This window comes from Amblyraja radiata, chromosome 39, assembly GCF_010909765.2.
Source record: "Amblyraja radiata isolate CabotCenter1 chromosome 39, sAmbRad1.1.pri, whole genome shotgun sequence".
Lineage (NCBI taxonomy): Eukaryota > Metazoa > Chordata > Chondrichthyes > Rajiformes > Rajidae > Amblyraja > Amblyraja radiata.
The window spans coordinates 18,302,751-18,321,638 of record NC_045994.1 but is presented as its reverse complement, the minus strand read 5'-3'; the positions used below and the strand labels follow the sequence as shown (position 1 = coordinate 18,321,638).

The 18,888-nt window shown below is 44.0% G+C and overlaps 1 protein-coding gene across 1 annotated transcript in view; it reads right to left on the bottom strand.

The window, feature by feature from the left end:
• LOC116967501 (hexokinase-2-like) overlaps positions 1 to 18,888 on the bottom strand; it is a 72,642-nt gene that overhangs the window by 37,021 nt on the left and 16,733 nt on the right. The window contains exon 2 of the mRNA XM_033014132.1: positions 8,484 to 8,646. Within this exon, the coding sequence (XP_032870023.1) occupies positions 8,484 to 8,646 (163 nt within the window). The remainder of the gene's footprint in view (positions 1 to 8,483; positions 8,647 to 18,888) is intronic.

The following is an 18,888-nucleotide window of genomic DNA, read 5'->3' as shown; positions in this document are numbered from 1 at the left end:
CCCTCCAAGACCATCTCCAGTGAATCCAACAATGTCTCCAGGATGGTGCCAGACTTCCTGATGAGTTTGTTAATTCTGGTGGCCCTACTACCCTAGGACACAGCAGCAAAGGAGATGGCACTGGCTACCACCGATTGGTAGAACATCTGCAGCATCTTGTTGCATCTAAAATTGTAATCTTATTGCAATGTGATCTTACAATGATCTAAGATTGTAAGATCCCTCAGCCTGCCAAACGTAAAGACATGACGGACACATCATCCGTCCTTGTATTTCAACTTTTCAAACTCTGGTGTTGTACTGTTGCAACTATATTACACATTCTCAATAACACAGCGAGGACAAGGAGCCTATTCTCACAAAAACAAAATAAAAATACGTTCAAATTAGTTTAATTTTGTTTAGAGATACAGCATAGAAACGGGTCCTTCAGCCCACTGAGTCCACACCAACCATTGAGTCCAGAGTGATTTATTTATTGTTTTATGTCCCAAGATGGAACAATTACATTCTTGCAGCAGCACAAACGATATGTAAAAATTGTACTCTGAACACACCATAGTAAACAAAAATATCGATGACAAATTCACACTAATTCTATGTAATTCCACTTTCTCCCTTTTCATTCGATTTACAGATCCGCACTCCTTTAGGAAACAAACGCGGTTACAGGGAGAACGTGCGCATTCCACACAAACTCTGCCAATGTTTGTGTCATCTGCAAATGTTCTACAATATCACAGACCGCCAGTCAGAGATACACCCATCTACATCTTCCATGGCCAAGCCAAGTTCAAAGACATTTTGTTTTATTATTTCTTGGTGAAGTACTATGGACTTTACAGCCTCCACACAGGCTGTCTTTTTGTGTCTCGCTCACCAGACATACAAATCCATTTGCTCCTCCTACTGTCTCCTCAAAACTCACATATTCATTTAGTCTATGTCGCTGAGTAACATTTTGCCACTAACCCGTGCTTCCTAACATTGGAGTAGACCAGAGAATCCATTTGTATTTCTTGGAAAGCAGCCAGCATAGCAGAGAATTGATTGTTGTTGCTAACTTCCAGCAAAGAGGCTTTTGCCTCCTTGTCAGAATAATGACTATTTGAGCAGCAGATAGTTGTCCAGTGTCAACACTGACCTTGATTATGCCTTAGGCTGTGAAAGGATTTGACATTTAATTCACAGCACTGGCTATTGTAACAAAACTCAATGAGCAATACTTCATGATTCATATTTAACCTGCCATAAAGTTTCCCAATCCCTGATCTATGCCAAGTTAGCAAATGTTATTCAGATTGGCACCATGGACATGAAGATTGATGTCAATGTCTGATTGTAAAGATGCACCTTGAGCACCCTGCAATGTCACCTGACAGAAACTGCATTTGTTACATTATTGAAAATGGCCAAACTAGTCTGTGATTCACCCAAAGTCGGGCAGTCAGCCAACATTCCCTCGCCAGATTCACACACCTCACAGAGGTATACACACCTTACAGAGGTATACACACCTTACAGAGGTACACACACCTTACAGAGGTATACACACCTTACAGAGGTACGGGTATGCAGACAGCATTCTCTAGTATCATCAAACAAATGAGTCAGTATTTTCAGAAAAAAACACTTCATTCTAATAGGCCCAACAGATTTTTGCAAACTAATCCAGTGTTCTTTTCAAAGCATTAATTTGAGCATGACTAATATTTATCTTCCAACACAATTATGTTAGAGGTAGTGATGGGAAATCACCTTTTGGAGCCACTCTTTTACTTAGAAAATCCCCTGGTATCAGGATGACGTGCTTCCACTCCTGGTTGTGCATTCTGACATGAGGCCATTGTGGAATGCACAAACTCTTCAACATCTGGGCATGAGATGTTTGATGGGATTTGGGAGAAGTTGCATTCCATCATCCATTCATTCTGGCTCATTATACGATCAAGGGGTTAATTTGGTTAATGCTGCTGGCAACATGCAATGTTATTGGGATGTCAATGTAACATGCTTCATTTTCTTGGAGATTGTGATTATGTGGCTTTTGTGTACCGCAAACATCACTTGCCACCTATTAGCTCACGTGTGCTTGTTGGCCAGGTCAAGCAGCCTGAGCGCAGGAACTGCTTCATCATTTGAAACGTTGTGAATGGAGTTGTACAGTGGACTATATTCAGCAAACCCCATCGTTGATATTATGGAGGGAGGATCAGTGATGCAGCAGTTCAAGAGAGTCGTGAGTGAACCATTCTTGCCATTATATCTTAGGGCACCAATAACTCTTCGCTGTTGGCCTACAAGCATTGTCCATTCGATTCCAGATCAGAGGCAGGAAGGATATTCCCGATGACTGGGTCCACAGCCAAGGGTTGCAGTATAAGGACAAGGAAGACACCATTTAAAAATGAGATAAGGAGAACTTTCTTCCCCAGGGAGTGGAAAACCTGAAACATTCTATAATAATAATAATAATAATAATAATAATAATAATAATAATAATAATAATAATAATAATAATAATAATAATAATAATAATAATAATAATAATAATAATACCTTTATTGTCATTGTACTTAGAAATACAATGAAATTAGGAGAGCTCCTCCTGATCAGTGCAACCAAAACATGTCCAAACAAGACAAAAACACATCCAATACATTGCTTAACTGCTTAAAATAGTAAATAAATTATAATGATCACACCTAGGTAGAACATTGCACTGGGAGAATATTACACTTTAACATTTAATAAGTACGTTAAAATAATTTAAAAAAAGAAATATTAGGTGTGGTCTGTTTTATAGTGGAATGGATGACAGCATCTCTCATGTCGTGTGGATATTTGAGGAATTTAGAGTTCTGATAGCCCAGGGAAAGAAACTGTTCTTGAGTCTGTTTGTCCGGCTTTTGTCGCGCCTGTAGCACCTACCAGAGGGCAGGAAGTTGAACAGGAACTGTCCAGGATGGGGGGGGGGGGGGGGTTTGATTATTTTCCTGGCTCAACAGAGGCACCGAGATTTGGAGATGGACAGAGGGCAGCCGATGATTTTCTGGGCAGTTTTGATCACTCTCTGCAGAGCTCTCCTGTCTGCTGGTGAGCAGCCGGCATACCACACCGTGATACAATAGGCCAGCACACTCTCGATGGTGGAGCGGTAGAAGGGAACAACACCGTGATACAATAGGCCAGCACACTCTCGGTGGTGGAGCGGTAGAAGGGAACAACACTGTGATACAATACGCCAGCACACTCTCGATGGTGGAGTGGTAGAAGGTCACGAGCAGCTTCTCCTCTAGACTGTTCTTCCTTAGCACTCTCATGAAGTGCAATCGCTGCTGGGTCTCTTTAACTACCGCTGAAATGTTGGCAGACCAGGAGAGGTTCTCCGCGATGTGCGTTCCCAGGAATTTGAAGGTGTAAACCCTCTCGACACAGTCCCCGTTGATGTAGAGCGGAGGAGGGTCCACTCTGTGCCTCCTGTAGTCGATGACCATTTCCCTTGTTTTGCTGATGTTGAGTGCCAGGTTGTTTGCAGAACACCACTCTGACAGCTTCAGGACCTCATCTCTGTATGCTGCCTCGTCTCCTCCTGATATGAGTCCGACCACCGTGATGTCATCCGCGAATGTAATATTGGAGTTTGTGGAGTGGATGGGAGTGCATTCATAAGTGTACAGAGCGTAGAGGAGTGGACTCAGCACACAGCCCTGTGGAGAACTAGAGGAGTAGACTCAGCACACAGCCCTGTGGAGAACAAGTGCTGAGTGTGTGGGTGGAGGAGCAGTGGGGGCCCATTTTGACTGTTTGTGGGCGGTTAGTGAGAAAGTCCTTTATCCAGGTGCAGGTGAGAGGGGGGGAAGTCTAAGTCAGACAACTTGTTGACTAATATGTCAGGGATGATTGTATTAAAAGCTGAGCTATAGTCAATACATATTGTCCTTGCATAGCTCCCCGGTGTTCCAGATAGCTCAGTGCAGTGTGGAGGGCAGTGGCGATAGCATCCTCCGTCAATCTGTTTGCTCTATAAACAAACTGATGAGGGTCAAGGTTTGGAGGGAGGCTGGCTTTGATGTGCTGTGAAATTAATCTTTCAAAGCATTTCATGACTACTGATGTTAATGCCATTGGTCTGTAGACACTGAGACTGTTTATGACTGGCTTCTTTGGGACAGGGATGATGGTAGCCAACCAGACAAGGTGGCATGCTGGCTTGTGTCAGGGAAAGATTGAAGATCTTGGTAAAGACCCCTGATAGCTGGTGTGCACAAGCTTTAAATACTTTGCCGAGTACACCATCAGGTCCAACGGCTTTCCTTGTGTTCACCGACTTGAGCGCACGCCTCACTTGGTGTTCCTGGAGAGTGAGTGAATGGGAGCTGGAGGTCGGTGGGAGTAGCGTGACTGCATGGGGCCTCTTTGCCTCAAAGCGAGCAAAGGAATGGTTTAGTTCCTCGGCCAGCGAGGCGTTAGCACTGTCAGTCACAGGTGTGTTTCCTTTGCAGTTGGTGATTCTCTCCCATAGAAAGCAGTTGAAGAGAAATCACTAAACATAACTAAGGAGTGCGGAATTATTCTTAGGGCAAAAAGAATCAGAGATATGGGAAGAAAACTTGATCAGGTTAATAAATTTGGATGATCAACTGGGAGCATATTGAATGTTGGCAAGCTGGAATGGTAGAATGGCCCATGCCTATTCTGTACATTCTCCAAGCAGTGGAGAATTTTGTCCTTGATTCCCATTGATTTCATTATTGCACAGGTTTGGTGAAATAGTCATAATGCTTGGAGTTGTACAGCATAGACATGAGTCCTTCCACCCACCGCCATGGGAATCTTTATTGCCCATCTACATTCATCCCCTTTGCCCACATTTAATCAGCACCTTTCTATGCCTTGTGTATTGAAGTGCCAGACTAAATGCTCAAAAATAGTATCTGACTCCACCACAAATCTCTTTTAAGCATATGCGCTCTTGTTTTTGATAATCCTGCCTTAAAACAGCTGACCATATACCCCATCTACAGTTCTTACCATTTTATATACCTCCATCAGATCACCTTTCAGCTTCCTTCACTCAAGGGAAAACAAATCCAGCCTCTCCTAGCCTATCCAATCTCTCCCCATAACTAAAGTCTGCCACTTAGGCTACAGCCATGATCACATTGAATGTCAAAGGGCCGAATGGCCTCTCCTGCACCTATTATCTATTATCCTGGTGAATCTCCCATGCACTTTCTCCAGAACAATCACATCCTTCCTACACTATGGTGACCTGAACTGCACACTATACTCCAAGTGCTGTCTCAGCAGCATTTTGCAACATAACATCATAACCAACTGTTATTCTATGCCCTAACCTGTCAAGCAAGCAAGCCATCAGCCTTCTTCACCACCTACCTGCCAGAGTCTCACTGTTCAACAACATTCTTGTGAGGATGACCATTCACTGTATAAATCCTACAACTGACTTCAAAAGGAACAAGATTCAGGAAGGAAAATGTGAATGGCGTCGAGCTGTATTGAGACTTTCAGTGCACTGGCCTAAGCTCGATTACATCTGCTTTTTGATTACAGTCATTCCATTGTGTGGCAATGCTCACAGGGCAGGATGTGATTGTCACAAATCTATCTAACACAGCACATTTCACGTATTTAATGTCCACTGTGCTGAAGGAGCATTTCTGCAGTGGGCAGCAACGGCTGCTGTAGGACATATGGGACAACAGGATAAATATCCAAACAGCACAACAGCATGGCAGTGCTAGAGATCAGAAACATTTCCAATGCAGGAGCATGCTGCATAGTCATTAAAATGAAATATAGAACAGTACAGCCAGCGACAGGCCCTTCGACCCACAATGTAGTCTGTGTCGAATATGATGCGAAGATAAACTAGTCTGGTCTGCTTGCACAATGATCATATCCTTCCATTGGGATGTATACTGAACATTAAGACTTGCAAAGAAAGGATCCAGATTTAGAGACATGAACAATACATAATTGTGTGAGAGGTGAGGTGAAGGAGAAGTGGGGAGTAAAGCGAAAATGAAATGAATAAATTGTATTTAAGGAAAAGGATGAAAACTACGAGACTGCACTGCAAAACTCCAGAAATGTACCTACCAGATTGAAGAAAAAGTCCGTCACCAAGTCTCAGTAAAAAGGTGATAGTTGAGAATAATGGTTGACGTTAAAGTATTTATAAGAGAGGTTTATTAATGCTTGCATGTTGCAAGTCATCTGAAGGAAGTGGGAGTGGGGGAGGGGGTCACAAAATTGCTTGTCATGGTCTTTCTGTTCCTCTTGGGCATCAGGGAAGTGCCAGAGGACAGGAACATCTGATACGTAAAATTGTTTCAAAATGAGGTGTAAGTTGATGGCCTGCAAATATAGGTCAGTCAGTCCAACCTCAAAACTTTCAGAAGTAATAATTAGGGGAACATTAACAGACACACAGAGAAATGTTAGTCAATAAGGGGGAGCCCATAGTGATTTTTTAAAGGAAAGATGTTTGTCTGAAGAAGGGTGTCGATCCAAAACATCACCCATTCCTTCTCTCCGGAGATGCTACCTCTGACCCAATGAGTTACTCCAGCATGTTGTGTCTACCTTCGACACGTTTGACTAGCCTCTATGGGTTTTTGAGGAGATCAGAGTGTTCATGAAGGCAGGGAATGAAGTAAACGCTACATTTTGCAGAAAACATTTCAGCAATAATTGGGTTAACCTGTGATGAGGCTTTGATGTTTCTGGGCCTGTACTCGCTGGAGTTTCAAGGATGATTCAGGAGAGGACAGGACATTTATTTACCACAGAAGGCCATCAATGGATATTTTAAAGGCAGAAATAGATAGATTTGTGATTAGTATGGGTGAGAGGGGTTATGGGGAGAAGGCTGGAGAATGGGTTTAGGAAGGAGAGATAGATTAGCCATGATTAAATGGGAGGGTAGACTTGAGGGGGTGAATGGCCTAATTCTGCTCCTATCACTTATAACCATATGACATTGGTGGGTTTTATGTTGAGGAACTCTATCTGGGAGCAGACAGACTCTTCTCACCTGGAGCAGGTGTATCTGTGATATTCTCCATACTTGCCGAGGACATTGTATACTGTTGTCCTTTTAACTTTTGCCACGAGGAACTTAGAAATAGTCTTTGTCGTTCACTACTGGATTGTTCATCTGCATGAAAACAACCTGCCTGCAAGTTGTCTGCTTCAATGGGAGGAATTAAAAGACCAGGGAACAGACGTTAATCTTTCAGAACTTTTATGCAAAGGTGTCTGTGCCCAAGGGAAACCAATCAAAAGTGAAGATGAAAAAACAGATCTAAATGTCGCACACAAGTTCTGCACCAGAGGATTCTGAGAATATTAACCCACTGAAAGAGGCTGATGGCCATCATTTGTTGACAATTGTGGGACTTAGGCAGCCCCTCTGAAAGTCAAAAAAAAAGTTCACCACCTGACATGATGCTCAGGTCAGTAGATGAATAAGATGTTCAGTGTTCAAAGTATCTTATAGTCAGGCAATCTGGACTTTTGCAAACATTTCTGTGGCTGCAGTAGTGACAATAACAGAGTGGACATGACTCAACACCAATAAGACACCATGTTAGTACAGGACTTCCACACCAGTCAAGAGGGGGGGATGTCTTGCTGGAGGTGTTTGTACACATGCCTGTACGTGTGGGTATGCATGTTGTTGTTGGGCACTAAACCCTTCCACCATTGTGTCTTCTGTGTAAAATGATCTTGGTAAATAGAATACTGCATAAAGAGATCAGAGTGGAGAACTTGTAGCCCAGTATTGATCATGTAGTTTATTGTAACAGCTATGGGCAATGTGATCCTCACCATGCAGCTGTGAATAGAGAGGATGGCAAGCAGCAACAATTACACAGATGTCCTGCACACCAAGCTTGGACAATTGTCCCTTTGAATCCCCCTGGGTGAATATGCCCTCTTGCTGAAACTTCTCTCATTCCTCGTCTCTGGATGCACTGCGGTATTCTCTGCACATTTATCCTGCACACTGCACACCATGTGAAACTCCAACTGCCTTGGTCACATTTGGGATCAATTATTTTGTGCAAAATATTGAAGTCAAGCTTGCTACCAGGCACGGTTCCTCTTGTGGAATTTTGCAGATGTAGAGAAATGTGTACCTTGCATCACGAAATTAACCAGTCTCAAACGTACGTGCAGATAATGCCAATGTGTCATTTACAAACTATTAACTGGGACTGGTATCAAATGGCCGATGGATTGTGATCTTCCAACTGCGTTTTTTTGTGGACATTAGCCAATCGTGGGCTAACACCCTCACCAATTTGCAACTATGTGTACTATTTACTAAATTCATTTTATGTAGAAGTCAATCTAAAAGAATGGATTTAGGCTATTAGTTTAAAGGGATACCAACACCAAGGAAGGGGGCTTGAGTGCTCATGCAATATGCCTTCCAAACTTGACCTTACCTGTCCCATCAGGAGTTGACCTGACAAAGCTAGGCAGCATCTTGACCGATGACGTCGGATTGGTATCTTTGCCAAGTCCTCGCTTCATCTCTTTTAGAAAGCGTTCAGATATATCATGCAGAACTTCATCCGACAACCGCATGTGGTAGAGGAATTTGTCTGTCTGGAATCAAAGAAGAGTCATTTTTTTCTGATGGATCTGGTATTTTAACAGAGAGAATATAGATCCATGTTGCTCACTAAAACACATGATTCTCCAGGTGAATGGTATTACCAACATCATTCCCAACATCTCCGGGAGGGAATAACCTGATGTATATTTATTCCTGCTTTGGCTGGTGAATATCCATCCACTAAAAAACAATTAGAAGCACTCAACTTACTACGAGCCAAGACAAATGCCAGCATGTGTAATAAATAACCTTGACTAAAATTGGAGACATCTCAAAGCTTCCTACAGTCCATAAAATATCTCATTATTGGGTAGCCAATCTGAGAAACACTTAACCCCACAAAAACAACATTCAGCAGAATCATTGTTTAATTTGTTCTCGAGGGTGGAAACCAAATGTAAGTGATCAGACCATAGGAATTATACCTTGCTCTATATCAAAGTAAAATGTATTTTATATGCATTTAAAATTCATTTATTTTGATATAGAGCAGGGTATAAATAAGCTCTGTGGTCTGACCACCTTTTGGAGGTTAAAAATACTTTTTTTAACTTCCAAAAAATAGGCACTCCCTAAAAATCTGACAGAGGCATCAGTCTACATTACGCTGATGTCTCTTGAATGGAGCGAGCACTCGCGAACTCCTGATAGCGTTGAAATCCTCCTTATAGACGCAGACTGACTGAGAAGCTTTTCCAAGAGAGGGCCGTTAACCTTATAACAGCCCCACAGCAGAAGTGTCCATGTCACGGGGCTGGAAACTGGAAGTATCCTGAACTAATTCTGTTACCACCATCGTCTATTGCAACAAGTGATGGCTCCCACTGATTGTCGCCGGAAGCTTGCATCCTTTACAGGACGGATGATGACAGCGACGTCATCATTTGAAACATGGAAGATGGACACGAAAGAAGACCTTACATCACTGCCACTGATGTTGAGGGTCTTAAATATAAATGAATGGATCAAATTGCACTTTTTTGGGGATGTGATGATATTTTTATACTTCCTCCCATCTTGTAACTAGGTGACAAAGAAGCTTGGCTGACATCTAAATGCACAGATAAATGAGATGAGAGATGAAAAAAGATGAATGAATTTCTTCAAAGTTATAACTAAAACTGCATGCAACAGTAAGTGAAGGTGAGCTTGTATTCTTTCGTGAAAAGGTCCAAGATGTTGGCTATTGTTCAGTGGTATCAGTTACCAGACCGAGTGCAACAGGCTGTGTACATAGTGTAGCCTGTGCCCCTCAGTGTGTATCTGAGGAAGTATTGCGTGTTCATTCATTAGGATTAGGGTTATCTTTCAGGTTTGACTTCCTGGTTCTCTGGCCAATGGATAAATACCTGAGGGAACAAGGAATAACATATATATAAATATATAGAGAACGTAAAGCCCAGCAACAGACCCACTATCGCATCTGTATCCACCATTACGCCTCGCAGCAAGCATGTTCCAGGAACTTACCACCCTATGTATTACAAAACTCACTACATATCTCCTTTAAACTTTGCTCCTCTCACCTTAAAACTATGCCTTCTCGTGTTTGGTATTCCCATCCTGGGAAATATGTTCTGAGTGTCCACACTATCTATGCCTCTCATGAATTTATATACTTCCACCGGGTCTCCCAGCAACCTCTGACATTCCAGACAAAACAATCCAAGTCTGTTCAACCTCCCCCTGTAGCTAATGCCCCCTAATCCAGCTATCATTCTAGTAAACCTCCTCTTCACACTTTCCAAACATACACCTACCTATAATGAGGCGACCAGAACTGCTGCAATAAACTACTGAGAGTAAAGATTAAAAGATGTGGAATGGAGACCACAAGGCAGCATAAACCTGCTGACAAATGACATTGTAAATTTTATATAATTCAAAGCAAACTATAAAAATCATCACATCTGTTCTTAGTGAAAATCAAACAAGAAATACTGTAGCTAAGATAATGGGCACAAGAAATATTCAACCATTCAGGCTGCACCTTCAGAAACAGAGTTAATGTTTCGTCAGTTCCCCTCTTTAGGACCGAATTTGCTGAAGTCCTTTAGTTCTCTTCTTCTCAGGTAGAAATTTGGGAACAAAGCTTGCTTGAAATCCAGCCTTGCGGGTTCTAAGGTGGCTGATGAGGCTAAAGTAGGAATTGAAGACTCCACAATGGAGCAAGTGGTAGCTAACAAGGGGTTCGTTTGTGAAATGGTGTTTAACTAATCCCTACAATGTGGCATGCCCAGTGTATTTGGAGAATCTTGCAGACACAGCCCCATGAGTAGCTTGCTCTAGGTAGTCCAGCTCTTTGAACATATAGGTAGTGATCACTGCTGCCCGGTAGACCATAGAATTTGCAATCAGATCCAAGGTCCAAATATCTTCAAACACCCTTTTCCTCATTCGTCTGAAGCTGTGATTACTGCATTGCAAATGGTAATAAATCTCAACATCATAAGATCATAAAATCATAATTGATAGGAGCAGAATTAGGCCATTCGGCCCATCAAGTCTACTCCGCCATTCAATCATGGCTGATCTATCTCTCCCTCGCAACCCCATTCTCCTGCCCTCCCCATAACCTCTGACACCTGTACTAATCAAGAATCTATCTATCTCTGCCTTAAATACTGTATATCCACTGACTTTGCCTCCACAGCCTTCTGTGGCAAAGAATTCCACAGATTCACCATCCTCTGACTAAAGAAATGTCTCCTTATCTCCCTCCTAAAAGAATGTCCTTTAATTTGGAGGCTATGACCAACAGTCCTAGACTCTCCCACTAGTGGAAACATCCTCTCCACATCCACTCTATCCAGGTCTTTCACTTTTCTGTATGTTTCAATGAGGTCCCCCTCGTTCTTCTAAACTCCAGCGAGTACAGGCCCAGTGCTCTCAAATGCTCATCATATATAAACCTGCTCATTCCTGGGATCATTCGTGTAAACCTCCTCTGGACCCTTTCCAGAGCCAGCACATAGTTCCTTAGATACGGTGCCCAAAACTGCTCACAATATTCCAAATGCGGCCTGACCAGCGCCTTAAAGAGCCTCAGCACTACATCCCTGTTTTTGTGTACAAGCCCTCATGAAATAAATGCTGCCATTGAGTTTGCTTTCTTTTCAACATTTTTACCTCAACATTAACATTTTTACCAAGAGGTGTCTCACCAATTCAATTCAACTTTAATGTCATTGCACAGATACAAGTATGGGTACAACGAAATGCAGTTTAGCATCAGTCCGTAGTAATAGTGCAATATAGAAATAAAAATACAGAATAAGCAAACAATGTGGACGGAGAGACTGGAGAAATCTATCGGCGGGACTCTGAGTTCAGCAATGTGATAGTGTTGTTGTAGAAGCTGTTCCTCATCCTACTAGTACGTGACCTGAGGCTCCTGTACCGCCTCCCTGATGGGAGGAGGGCAAACAGTCCATGGTTGGGGTGGGAGGGGTCATTGATGATCTTCCCGGCCCGTCTCAGACACCGTTTTCGGTGGAGGGCATTCATGGCAGGGAGCGGGGCACCGATGATGTACTGAGCGGTTTTCACCACCCGTTGTAGTGCCTTCCTGTCTGCTACGGTGCAACTGCTGTACCATACCGTGAAGCAGGTGGTCAGGATGCTTTTGATGGTACAGCGGTAAAAGTTGGTCAGGATCTGGGGGGACAGGTGAGGTTTCTTGAGCCTCCTCAGGAAGTAAAGGTGCTGCTGCGCCTTTTTGATCAGCTTGGAGGTGTTGAGGGACCAGGACAGATCCTCCGAGATGTGTACCCCGAGGAATTTGTAGTTGGAGACGCGCTCCACCTCAGTCCCGTTTATATGGATGGGGTATGTCTGCCCCCTCTGTTCTTCCTGAAGTCAACAATAATTTCCTTCATCTTCTTGGAGTTGAGGACGAGGTTATTGTTGGCAAGCCAGGTTGTCAGGTGCTGGACCTCCTCCCTGTAGGCTGACTCGTCGTTGTCACTGATCAGTCCTACCACCGTGGTGTTGTCGGCAAATTTAATGATGGCGTTGGAGCCATTCTTAGGGATGCAGTCATGGGTGAAGAGGGAGTAGAGGAGAGGGCTGAGCACACAGCTCTGTGGCATGCCGGTGTTCAGTGTTATAGTGGAGGAGGTGAGGTTGTTGACCCTAACAGACTGTGGTCTGTTGGTGAGGAAATCCAGTGTCCAATTGCAGAGGGAGGTGGAGATGCCAAGTCCGCTGAGTTTGGTGATCAAGCTGGCGGGGATGACAGTGTTAAAGGCAGAGCTGAAATCAATGAACAGCAACCTGATGTAGGTGTTATTGCTGTCCAGGTGGGTCAGGGCAGAGTGTAGGGCTGCCGATATGGCGTCCTCTGTAGACCTGTTGGTCCGGTAGGCAAACTGATGGGGGTCCAGTGTGGGGGGGAGGCTGGCTTTGAGGTGAGCCAAGATCAGCCGCTCAAAGCACTTTGCAATGACTGGGGTGAGTGCCACTGGGCGGAAGTCGTTGAGACTCCCTGTAGCTGATTGTTTGGGCACTGGCACAATGGTTGATGTCTTGAGGCAAGTGGGGACAACACCCTGGGCCAGTGACAGATTAAAAATGTCAGTGAAGACCAGGGATAGTTGTCCAGCACATGCCCTGAGCACCCGCCCGGGGATGCCATCGGGGCCGGCAGCTTTGTGCTCATTCACCTTGCTCAGTGCATCTTGTACAGCAGAGGTGGAGAGACTGAGGGGTTGTTCATTCGGGGGTGGAGCAACTTTGATGGCTGGAGTTTTGTTGTCCCGGTCAAAGCGAGCATAGAAATAGTTTAGCTCGTCAGGAAGGGAGGCGTTGGCTGGGGGGGGGGGGTGTTAACTTTATGGTAATCGGCAATGGATTTGATTCCTTGCCACATGCGCCTGGGGTCGGAGTTGTTTTGGAAATGCTCCTCAATCCGCCGTTTGTGATTGAGTTTAGCATTCCTAATTCCCTTTTTCAGATTGGCCCTGGATGAGCTGTATCCCTCAGCGTTGCCAGATCTGAAAGCGGTGTCGCGAGCCTTCAGCAGGAGTCTGACCTCCCTGCTCATCCACGGCTTCTGGTTAGGGAAGGTCTTAATCTCTTTGTGGGTAGTGACGTTGTCAGTGCAGAATTTTATATAGTCCAAAACGGTTGAGGTGTATGAGTTGATGTCCACTTGGGAGTTAAAGGTGGCCTGGGTGGCAAACAGACTCCAGTCTGTTTGCTGAAACTGTTCCTGTAAAACAGAGACAGCCCCCTCAGGCCAAACCTTCACTGTCCTCATGGTAGATAGACCAAGATGGCGTCGCGTGCACAACGCGAGGCTCTGCGTCTCCGTAGTCTTTGCAATTTAGTTTTTTTTCTGTTAATAATTACCTTAGTTTTCGCCCGGAGCACTGGAGCGAAGACTCTGTACGGCCGTCAGGAGCTACTAGAGCTCGGCCGTCTCTGCACAACAAGCCACAGAAGCGACTTCCAACTGCCGCCGGAGATCGCCAGGACACCGTGGTCTAGCGGGCCAGCTCCTCCGACAGGAAGTGCCCGGAGGCGGCGCAGGGACCGCAAACAAAGACGTGGGAAGCGGGGAGGCTATCGAGTTAGGCTGAAATCAAACCCGCACCAGCCAGCTCTGCCCAGCATTTTCCTCGCGAATGTCCGGTCCCTGGTGAGTAAAATCGACGAACTACGGCTGCGGATCACCACACACAGACGGATCGCCGACTGCAACGCCATGGTCTTCACCGAAACATGGCTCAACGACTACATCCCGGACAACGCCATCGAGCTGGAGGGGCGCACTGTCTTCAGGGCCGACAGAACAGCGGAGGACTCCGGTAAGACCAAGGGCGGCGGACTGTGCATTTATGTGAACAACACATGGTGTACGGACGTTGTTAGGATCGGTAGTCACTGCTCTGCTGACCTGGAATACCTGATGATAAAGTGCAGGCCCTTCTATTTGCCCAGAGAATTCACATCGACTGTTATCACTGCAGTCTATGTACCCCCGGAAGCTAATGCCAGGCTAGCAATGGAAGAGCTGCAAGCTGCTATCAGCAAACAACTAACTGCACACCCAGAGGGGGCATTTATTGTTGCGGGTGATTTCAACCACTCCAACCTTAAAACTGTACTCCTCAAGTTCCATCAGCATATTTCCTGCCCAACCAGAGGAAACAATATTCTGGACTTAGTATATACTAATATTACTGAAGCCTACAAAGCCCTCCCCCACCTTGGACAATCTGACCACCTCTCTCTGTTCCTGCTCCCCAAATACACACCTCTGATCAGACGTGTGAAACCTACCGTGAGGACACCAGGGTCTCACCGTAAACTTTGGTATTGGGCGGCAGCAATAGAGTTGGTGCAACAGAGATGTGTTTGTCCTGAGTGAAAAGGCCTCTCTTATGTTTTAGTAACTCGCAACAAAAAACCAGGACCTCAGCCTCTGGGCAGCAAAGCATTAACTGCATACCACAACCTAATTGTTGAGCTGTATATAACTTTGATGATTTAGTGGCCACAGGCTGAACAGCTTCCCATTTATAATTGAGATGAGGTCTGTGGAGAAATGTATTGGATGGTGAATCAACCTGTTTGGCAACAATCTTTACCAAGAATGGTTCTTTCATAACTCAATTGGCTACTAGCATGAGTCTGAAGAAGGGTTTCGGCCCGAAACGTCGCCTATTTCCTTCGCTCCATAGATGCTGCTGCACCCGCTGAGTTTCCCCAGCAATTTTGTGTACCTTGGCTACTAGCATGGCTGGTGGAGCAAACATGACTTGCAGATAAACTTCTGTGGGTAGTCGCATTAGAGGAGATTAGTTTATTTAGATGAGTTTATGATTGTCACGTGTACAATGATAATCTTTTTAGTTGCGTGCTATCCATTCAATGGAAAGACTATACATGATTACAATCATCGTCCACAATGATAACATGTATACCATGTAGGGCAAGATAAAGTCCAATAAAGTCTGATTAAAGATAGTTCAAAGGTCTCCTGTGAGGTGGATGGGATGAGTGGACCACACTCTCGCTGGTGTGTGGACAGTTCAGTTGCCTGATTACAGCTAGTATAGGGACAAACTGTCCCTGAATCGGGATGTGTGCATTTTCAAAGGCTGATGCTGTTTGTCCCTCCATTTTTACTGGAGGTGTCACATGATAAAGATCATGTTCACTCTGCCTTCAGATGGTCAATGTCCAGACTGTGGACAACAGCTCTTCAGCCACTGGGAAATCACTGCCAGTGACTTGCTCGGAAGCAGTGGCGGACTGGCCAGGGTGTCAGATTGCCCAATGGCAAGTGGGCCCCTGATGAAGTGGCCCCCTATATCAAGTGGGCCCCCTTTGTCTCCTGGCAACCAATATTTTTAGACCCAGTCAGCCACTACTCGGAAGCACGCAGGAGAGAGTCTGATCAGAAGTCAATCCTGCTGGGCTGACACCTTGATTGCAAAACAAGCATAACGTTCCTGACTATTTATATTGAGATCATAGTGATTCAGTAACTAAGAAAGGCATTTCACTGCATACGTGTATAATTCTTACAAATCCACATGACTTCCCACAAAGCAATCCTGATACTGATGCAATGTCCATTTATTGTTTGAGTCATACATTCCTCATCAAAACCAGTTTGACTTCCCACATTTACATCAGCATTATATCAGCAGCGTTAGTCGAGGCCAACGACTGGAAGAGGAGCACGTACATGATACACTTCATGATCAGCCTTCAATAAATAATGTATTTCATAAATGAATCAGAAACTGTTGGAAAGACCCACAGTGACAGATGAACACCAGCTCACCAATTCAACAACTGCATTCATCCCCCACATAGTCATAAAGTAAACCAGGAAAGCAAACAGCATCTCATTTGTCTGAAGAAAGGTTTCAGCCCGAAACGTTTACTATTTCCTTCGCTCCATAGATGCTACCTCACCTGCTGAGTTTCTCCAGCATTTTTGTCTACCCTCTCATTGTTTATTGTTAGGATGTTAAATAGGATGTTAAATTTGTAAGGAGGTTTTGCTCCAGTTAAACAGACATAGAAACAAGCCATTCAATAATCCAATAAGTTAATGAAGTGGTGAAGAGGCAATTTTAGTATTAATCACCAAAACTACCAGATTGATCATCAGAACTACCAGATTGATCACCAAAACTACCAGATTGATCACCAAAACTACCAGATTGATCACCAGAACTACCATTGATCACCAAAACTACCATTTAGACCTCTTTTAGAAATGTTGCTTACTTTAAAGAGGAAATATTGGTCTTGGAGGAAGTGCAGCTGAAGCAGCTGTAACTTATAATGAGGGCTGCCTTCGGTGAAGCCTGGAGGTGCTAAGAGATAATCTCTTCATTGGTTCCTCGGACAATAGTTCTGTAATGTGTGGAGAGATTAAGTTGGATAACCATCTATTCTCTTAAATTTAGAAGAATTCATACACAATTATTAGAGGATAAAGAATAAACCATTCACGAGGAGAAACTTCTTCACATTGATGAATTTTTGGAATCTACAACAGATTCATTCTAAGTCACCAAGTTCATTCAAAACAGAAATTGATCAACTTTAAGATTTCAAATATGATGGTTTGTCCTTTGTTTCAGACGTGATTATCTTACAGCATTGGCGCTGCAGGAAAGTCGCTTGAAACACAGATGGCCCATCATCTTTTGATGAATGGTGGAGCAGGCTCAATGGACCAAATGACATCTTCCTTTTCCTATTTCTTATGTTCTTATGTTTCCAGTAATATCTGGAGACACAAGAATCTGGAGCAAAAACCAAAGTACTAGAAGAACTCATGAGGTCAGGCAGCATCTGTGGAGGGAATGGATAGGCGACGTTTGGGGTTGGGGCCCTTCTTCAGACTGATTGTGGTGGGAGAAAGCAGAAAAGAGATGGGGTGGAACAAAGCCTGGCAAGTGATGGATGGATACTTCACTGGGTTTTGATTGGAAGATGGGTGGACAAAGGCTAGGGATGAACAGGACTCGAAAGGGTGTCAGATAAATAACAACGGAGCAGTGAGAAGAATGATGGGAAAATCAATCTCATCAATAGAAACCAGCAGCTTGCACACATGGCTCATTAGTTGCAGTGAGAGAGAGAGTCAAGGATGAGGTGCAAAGAGGATTCGGTCAGCTCAGCTAAAACCACCAAACCCTTCCATTATAGTTTAGATTCTGTCACATTGAAATATAAACATTGTGAGGTAATAGTCTTCTCAGCGTTGTTTTCTAGAGAGTTACAGTAGATTTAGCTCTTGAAGGCCCTGTCCCACGATGCGAGTTTACCCAAGAGCTCTCCTGAGTTTAAAAAAATCAAACTCATGGAAATCTACGAACTCCTACGACCTTCCACGAGTATGTTCACGAGCTCCTACGAGTAAAAAGTAACAATTTTTTTCATCGCAAGTATTTTTTTGCTCGTGAAGCTTTTTCAACTGTGAAAAATGGCCACGAGTAAAAAAATACTCGTGATGAAAAAATTGTTACTTTTTACTCGTAGGAGCTCGTGAACATAATCGTGGAAGGTCGTAGGAGTTCGTAGAATACCACGAGTTTGAGCTCTTGGGTAAACCCGCATCGTGGGACAGGGGCTTAAGGCTAAGGGAATCAATGGATAATGGGAAAGGCCGGAACGGGTACTGATTTTGGATGATCAGCCAAGATCATATTGAATGGCGGAGCTGGCTTGAAGGGCCGAATGGCCTCCTCCTGCACCCATTTTCTATGTTTTTATGTAACTGGGCAATATAATTCGTAATAGAAATCCTGAGAGCATTCAGTCAGACGGTTAAATTGAGAGCAGTATGTGTGGGAAGTTTCCTGAGAGAGGGCAGGTCAGGAGAGCAGACTGCTGTGTAGAATGGGCTGCTGTGGTACGTGTGGCGAGACATGAACCAATTGCCGTGGGGGTGGTGGTGAAAGAAGGAATCCAGTGTTAATCTGCCCAAGTTGTTATGTTTGAATAGAAGCTGGATGATTATAACGAGAATTTGAAAGCAGTACATTGTCAAACTGAGCTCAAGTATGAAATGGTAATGTTCATTTAATCAGAATGCATCAATTAGAAGCTTAATTCAGCATAAATGACTGGCAGCTGCAGGCTGTCCTTCGCAGGAATCACCCTGGTAGTGATCGTGCCAAATGGACATGAATAAAAATACCTCCTTTGCTGTCACCAAGTGTAACAAAGTTTTCAGTCCATGACAATTATACAACTCT